The sequence below is a fragment of the Siniperca chuatsi genome, linkage group LG10 (assembly GCF_020085105.1).
Source record: "Siniperca chuatsi isolate FFG_IHB_CAS linkage group LG10, ASM2008510v1, whole genome shotgun sequence".
NCBI lineage: Eukaryota > Metazoa > Chordata > Actinopteri > Centrarchiformes > Sinipercidae > Siniperca > Siniperca chuatsi.
The window spans coordinates 27,455,334-27,462,351 of NC_058051.1; the positions used below are offsets into that span (position 1 = coordinate 27,455,334).

The 7,018-nt window shown below is 40.0% G+C and overlaps 1 protein-coding gene across 3 annotated transcripts; it reads right to left on the reverse strand.

Annotated features, from left to right (window-relative positions):
- Positions 1–1,052: 1,052 nt before the first annotated feature.
- ttpal (tocopherol (alpha) transfer protein-like) lies at positions 1,053–6,767 on the reverse strand. 3 transcript variants are annotated; one of them, XM_044210028.1, is made up of 6 exons: positions 6,629–6,767; positions 5,948–6,174; positions 4,883–5,126; positions 4,462–4,655; positions 3,957–4,067; positions 1,053–3,076 (listed from the first exon to the last, which is right to left on the reverse strand). In XM_044210028.1, exons 2-6 carry the CDS (start codon positions 6,155–6,157, stop codon positions 2,798–2,800), a joined length of 1,038 nt encoding a protein of 345 aa, XP_044065963.1. In that variant the 5' UTR covers positions 6,158–6,174; positions 6,629–6,767; the 3' UTR covers positions 1,053–2,797. The 3 variants fall into 3 exon arrangements, with proteins under 3 accessions (XP_044065963.1, XP_044065964.1, XP_044065965.1); XM_044210029.1 differs by having other exon boundaries at positions 6,493–6,632; XM_044210030.1 differs by lacking the exon at positions 6,629–6,767 and adding an exon at positions 6,332–6,473.
- Between the last annotated feature and the right edge of the window lie 251 nt (positions 6,768–7,018).

Below are 7,018 nucleotides of genomic sequence, written 5' to 3' on the forward strand. Positions count from 1 at the left end.
TGGAGTTAAAATAGTCAAAATCTCATGAAAGAAACAGAACAAATAATTGAGTTCTGTGTAAATGTTGGAAATGGTCCAATATCTAACCAGCAGGCTCTCATGCCAAACATTTATAATCATGACTGTAAGACACAGCTCTTCATTGTTTAAAATACATATATCTTCTATTAAGGGTCTTTTATATTACTAAATATACATACTATAATATATAGACAAAAAAAAATGTGATCCTCAGGAGCGCTCATAGGTACACAATCTTTAGAATATTGTATATTTCTCTGTGCTTCAGTTAAACAGACTTGATAAATGTAAAATGATTGCTTTTTTCATTGTGCAAAAACTTAAATATAACATTTCTGCAGTGATGGAAAGGAACAAAGTATATTTACTTATGTACTGTACATAAGTATAATTCTGAGGTACTTAAGTACTACCATTTTACTTTATACTTCTACTCCACTACGTTTCAGAAGGAAATATTGTACTTTTTACTCCACTACATTTATCTACATTTGTTAAACTACCCAACAGTAATGTTAATTCATAATGTTAATAATTAAACTTTGCGCCACCTTGACCAGCTAAACCTCAGAATGCTGCTTAAATGTTAATGCATCTGTAATAATAATCCAATATAATATATGCTCAGTTGCCAGTTTATTAGACACACCTAGCTAAAACTAATGCAGTCGGATACAACAGTCCTACAATATATCACACCTTAATGAAAGTTATAATGTTCACATTTACTTTTGATACTTTAAGCACATTTTTCTTTTAAGACTTCTGTACTTACATTACTGAGTGCAGGACTTTTACTTGCCATGGAGTATTTTTACACTGTGGTATTACTACTTCTACTGAAGTATCTGAATACTTCTTCCACCGTTGTATTTCAGATGTCTTTGGGGACCCGTGAGCCCAGGTTGGGAAACGCTGCTCAAGTCAGTCACAGTTATGTTGTGAAAATAACCACAACTTCCCCAGAGCCTGCAGCATACCACCACTCTCTGCCAACAACAGCATCCACAGCACAAACAAGACACAAATAGCACTTTCTCCATTTGAGTTTTACTTCACTGTCTTCACTACCAACGATAAATATCCTGCAACACAATACAGCTTATAGTCACAGACATGCTTAAAATAAAAATATAAAAGACTGACAAAAATTATTCAAGTTAGCTTCGGGCTACCGCAACATTATTGCACATTTCTGTACATGGCCTGGTGTAAAATTTGGCAAACCAGATGTCTATAAAGTCAGGATTGAATGTTCTCTTCCCCATGTGACTCCTGTGATCAGTAATGGCCCTGTGTTAAGACTGAGTGATGAAACACAGGCAAACAGGTCAAAAAAAGTTGTTTTTTTTAAAAACCATAAGGCAGATTATCTGAACTTAGAAAAATAATCCTCTCAGAAGATTCAAGATAGAGAAAATTAAAGCGTCAACTAAACAAAGGTCCTGAAATACTGTGTACGAGTTAGATATTCAACAAAAACATTTACAGGTTAATCTATTACATTTTTCTTTCTCTCAGCCACAGCAGCCATCTATTTCCACTAACTAACAATGAAGTTTAGTCGCTCTTATGTAAGACATGCCCTTATAAGAATACACATGAATATTGCTTTGGTACACACAAATCAGCGTGATTCATGATACATGGGAAAATCTACTGATTAATAACAGTTTAAGGCAATGTATTAGACGGCTACATACACAAAAACTGTCTCCATTTTTTTTGTTGAGTTGTGGGGCGATGTAACCATGCAGACAGAGCACTTATGGTCAGTATAAATATAAATGACTGCCGGTATGCAGATACTAAATAAACTGAAGAAATGTGAGTTTGAGAAGCTGTTTTTAGATTTTTTCCGCAGTGGAAAAATATTACAAGGATGGGTTTACATTTTTCTATGTCTGTCTTTAAACAATACTGACATACCCATATGTACATTGAAACACTTTTTGCTTGCTGTAATCATTCCTCCTGTTCATACTGGCTGTTAAAAGATCCCTTCCTAATGTGCTTCTAATGGAAGAGAAGGGGGACAAAATCCACAGTCCTCGTTCCAGGCAAAAATGTATTTCAATGTTCAGCTGAAGCTAATACGAGGCTTCAGCAGTCTCAGTTAGCCAAACAGAGTGGGTAACTTCAAAAGTTACAGTGTTTTTAGTACAGAATTCTCTCTTTGTGTTTCCCCGGACAGTGTTTCTGTGCCTGAGCTGCAGTGGAGGGCAAGTAACACAAAGAGGGAATTTCGTACTAAAAAGTAACTTTAGGAGATACCCACTTGATTTGTCCAACTGGTTCTGCTGAAGCATCATTTTAGCTTCACTAAATACAAAACAAGGACTGTGGATTTTGTCCCCCATCTCTCACATTGGAAGCACATTATGAAGGCATCTTTTAATGGCCAGTGTGGACAGGAGGAATGATTACATCAAGCAAAACCTGTTTCAATGTACATATGTGCACCTAACTATTTAAAAAAATGTGAACCTAACCTTTAAATACCACCAAATTACTAATGCCACCTGTAATGGCTCAACATGCATCTTCTCATGTCAAAAGCCTCTTTGCCTGAGCCTGCAGCTGCCTTGGAACCATGGTTAAATGCTGGGCTACGTGTAAACTAGAAAAGACTATCCACCTATAGTAGTGCTGCTTAGTTAATAAAATAAATCATGTATAATATTGGCAACTTGCCCTGTAAAAGTCTACACACATGTTTCAAATGAAACAGAAAATGTCCTCTCAGTGATGGGAGTGTATGCATCTACTATCTGCATCAGTAACAGTAGTAAAGTTGAGAGCGCAGCCCCCTGAAGGTGTCATCGTCCTGCCCGCTGGCCTGCTCTCCTTCAAACAGCATGGAGTCTGGGAGCACCACACCCTCTAGTGGATCCGGCTGGCAGAACTCCACAATAAATTCCTCTTCACAGTCCAGCAGCAGTCTCGACCACACACACATGTCAAGTTGGCCTGCGGTGCCGCCGTACTCCTCCGGCAGAACCGACTGCGGGATGTTCCGGTGCAAAGAACGCAGGTCTGAGCCGTGGAGGATGTACTGCATGAGGAGACAGCACAGAGACCCTGTTAGTGTCTGCCTCACCATCAGCTTCATTATTTAAAGTGGCTATAACCAATATTTCATGTCATGTGAAAGGTGTCACTTGTAGTAATGAACCCACAAAGAATTATCACCCAACTCTGCAGTTTCCCCTCAGTGCTACAGAGCTTTATAGCTTCTTTCAGGTCATTGTTTCGGTTTTACAGCCCACAACTTCACTATTTTGGTTCATTCTCGCCACTCTAAGTGTTCTTAACTAAGTGTTCGGCCGAAGCAAGCAGCTGTTTTCAGTAGAAAAGCTCTAAAAACCAAGTGTACGCTACCTGCCCAGCACCAAACGACTGACAGACAAAGTTAGTGAATAGCCGGTGAACACAGTGGAGCATCTAGTAGCTAAAGAGCCACATATTTCCCTCAGGAGTTAGTGGAGCACAAACCAGACCTAGAGTGAATACTGGACTTACATTGGTCAGCTGGCCAGACACACAAGTCTAAATGAATGCTAATGTTGCTCCGTATCTGCTGATAGTGTAAATAAGCAACTGTGTGCTAACAAGTTCACCATGTTAATTTAAAAGGTGATAACATATCAGTGTTGTTCTTGTTTCCACTGCCCAAAAATTTATAAAAATCCATTGTTGCAGGTTTAAATGAACACAAAGCAACCCCTCCCATGAGATTTTGGAAAATATGGGGCTGTGTTTCTGCTGGTCTGAGTTCACTCCTCTGAAAAGAAAATGCTAGGCCTTCCATTTTTACAGATGAAAATAGACCATTATTTTGAAGCACAGGCTGCGGATAAAAGGGCGGCACACAATTCGAAATACTCCTTTGTTTAAAACAAAAGAGTCAGAGACAATACAAGGACAATAGTTACCCTCTCTGCCATCTTCTCCTTCAGAAAAGGTTTAATTATAGCAAAGATGCCTTTGAAAATCCTGGGCTCATTAATTATGTTAACAGCCTTGATTCTTATTGGAAACCCATCCTGTGAATTAGAAGAGAAACTGCATCAGAACAGTCACAGCTGGTCCCTGTCAAACATTTCATATGTCTTTTGTGTGCTTATATAAATATTGCACACTCTGCAGTCACGACAAAACTCAGACAGTGCAAGACAAGAGCCACTGTTGAAAATGACAGTCTTTTTCTCATGTGTGTTAACACAGTTAGTCATATTTACTGCTGTGTCATTACAGAATAAGATTACATTTTGAGTAAATGCTGCATGCATATATCAATTCCAGAAAAAAAAACAAAATAATAGTTCTTTGTTGATTTCAGCTTACAATACATTTAATTCAAACACAAACGTGCCATCAGATCATGTTAGATTTCTATCAGCTGATATATATCTATCATCCGATGTTAAGATTTCTCACCTGGAGGATGCTCACAACTTTTTTGGCAAGGAACGGGCCTGGATTGGATGCCTGTGACATGCCCACTCCGGTGTAGTCAGCTAAGATGACAATACCATTCACCTGCGTTTCCTCCGGCTGGATCAGCTTCTCCAGAGTCAGATAAATGGCCCTCACGTTGTCAACAAATGGATAATCATTTGGTTTCCATTTTCCTGTAAAAGGAGATTAAGTTGAGTAATCGTCCATCATGAGTAAAGCCCATCCTGGAAGAATACTCAGTAAGTGGCTGTTAGTCATACAGTGTTGGAGATTTAAAAATATACCCTGAGTTTGAGGTCTACTGTATAATGTGAGAGGTAAATGGGAAACAGTAATTATATAATGGTTAATTCATTATAAAACTGCTGAATTCTTCAATGAAGATGAAGCAGACACCGACCTGGCCGAAGACAGAGGATGTATCTTCCGTTGGGGTCCGGCTGTGGCAGGACCGTGAGAAAACCCAGGTCCAGGACGTGTTTCACCGTGGACGGCTTCAGGTCCTGGAACACCTCTGGCCAAGCCTTACGGCCTGCGTGGTAATTGAGCAGCAGCTGCAGGGCACGGTCATAGTCAAACTTCCTGGCCCGCAGGAAGCGCAGGAGAAAGGCGTCGTCCAGCCTGGTCCTGAGATTGGGCTGTTCCTGCAGAGTCGGATGAAAAAAATATGAGCTCAGCGGATAAAGAGTTAGTAAACAAAAACAGTCAAATTCAGCATGACTTGGGACAAAACAAAATAACTCCAAAATAATGGCAATATTATTAAGGTTAGTCAGGTGATATTCTATATTTTTCTTACTGTCAACAAAGCCAAAGAAAAGACCAAAACCAACAATGAATGTATCCTACTAACAAGTGTTGTGTGTCCAATAAACACAACAGTGAGCCACACCATTGCACTGGGTGACCTGTTCCTCATTACAATGAACTTGGGCACTGTAGTTTATTTTGAGTTGATCCCACATACACCGACCTACTGCTGAAAATACTCAATAGAGCACAAAGTCTTTGGCTGAAAATAGTCCCCAAACATGCTCTATTTATTCCTGTTTAAGTATTATTTCCCCAAAACTAACGTACCTGCCTGTTTTACAAAATTATTTAGCCTTTTTTGAAAAAGAAAATATATATTCATGACACATTTTTAAAGATTTACATCTTAAGTAGGAAGAAATGGGCTTGGGACTGAGAGCCACAGGCTCATACTTCCCAAATTCACAGTTGTACAAGAACATTGCCTGCTCATGATTTAAAACCATAAATATGTGATCAAAGAATAAGTATACAAGAGTATCTGAGGAAGCGTTCAGTGCTGACTTTGATTACTAGGGACAGTCGTGTAATTTTAGGGATGTTTTCTACTAAACTGCCCTGTCCTGCTTTAAATGTTACTGGCATATAAACAGGAATGAGGCTGTTTATGTTTATATGAATGTCAATATGGCAAAAGAGCACAAAGCAAAACCTTCAGTATCATGTCTCTCAGTGCTTGGACATCCCGGAGACGCCACTCTGGTTTCTCCTGGAGCTCCTCCCGTGCCTTGGCCACCAGCTCAGGGGTCAGGGTGCAGGAATACATGGGTGGAGGGGGTCCAGGGAACCAGCTGTGTACTGCAGCTGCTGATGGGTCCACTGGAGGAGACCTGAGATCGATGGACTCATGCTGATCATCCATGGACTGACTGGGTGAAACTGTTTGGAAAGCAACACACAAGACATGAGAAGACTAAAGGAAAGACTAAGGACCGGGCTGTCACGCTAGTTTCTGGCAAGTGTCACACACACATCCATTAATACCACTTTACCTGAAATGGATAACATATATTGAAAATAAAACGTTCCCTGATACCTGTGAAGAGTAGGAGAGTTCTCTATAACAACCACAACAGCGCAAACATGCTAACTGTATGTTTTGCTTAGCAATGAGTCAGAGCCTCAGCCGCTAATATAACCAGATACTGAGCAGAACCGATGCGACAGAACTAGTCAGAATAATGACTGAATACTAACCCGAAAACGCTTTTTACATTAAACGTCTAGGATACACATTGATGTATTTTATGAATATCCATTGGCAAGTGCTGAAATGTCATCAACAACACGGCAACGACGACCTAAAACCACAGTGTCAAAAATCACAACCGACCTGTCAGGAAAATCCTTTTTCCGGGTAAAGAAACGTCGCTCTCTCATTGGTCCATATGCAGCACGTGATGCGCTGCTGACGCGCTGGACAGTTGCGTCGTACGTCTGTTGTTTTGATGGCTATGCTGCCTTCAAGTACTCCTCGGAAACTATCCGACTGAGACATGTCGCCAAATGGGGTTGGGGAAATGGACTTTGTTACAAAAAATAGTTTTTCGTGGGAGTTTTGAGTCCCCCCCCCCCTTTTTTTTTTACTTAAAAACTTTTTCTTTCAAAATGTTATTTCAACAACTGACTGACTGAAGTGGCAATATTTTACTTGCTAAACCAAACACGACATACTACAACTCCATCAGCTTTTCGCACAGCTTCAGTGCACCTGAACCTCACA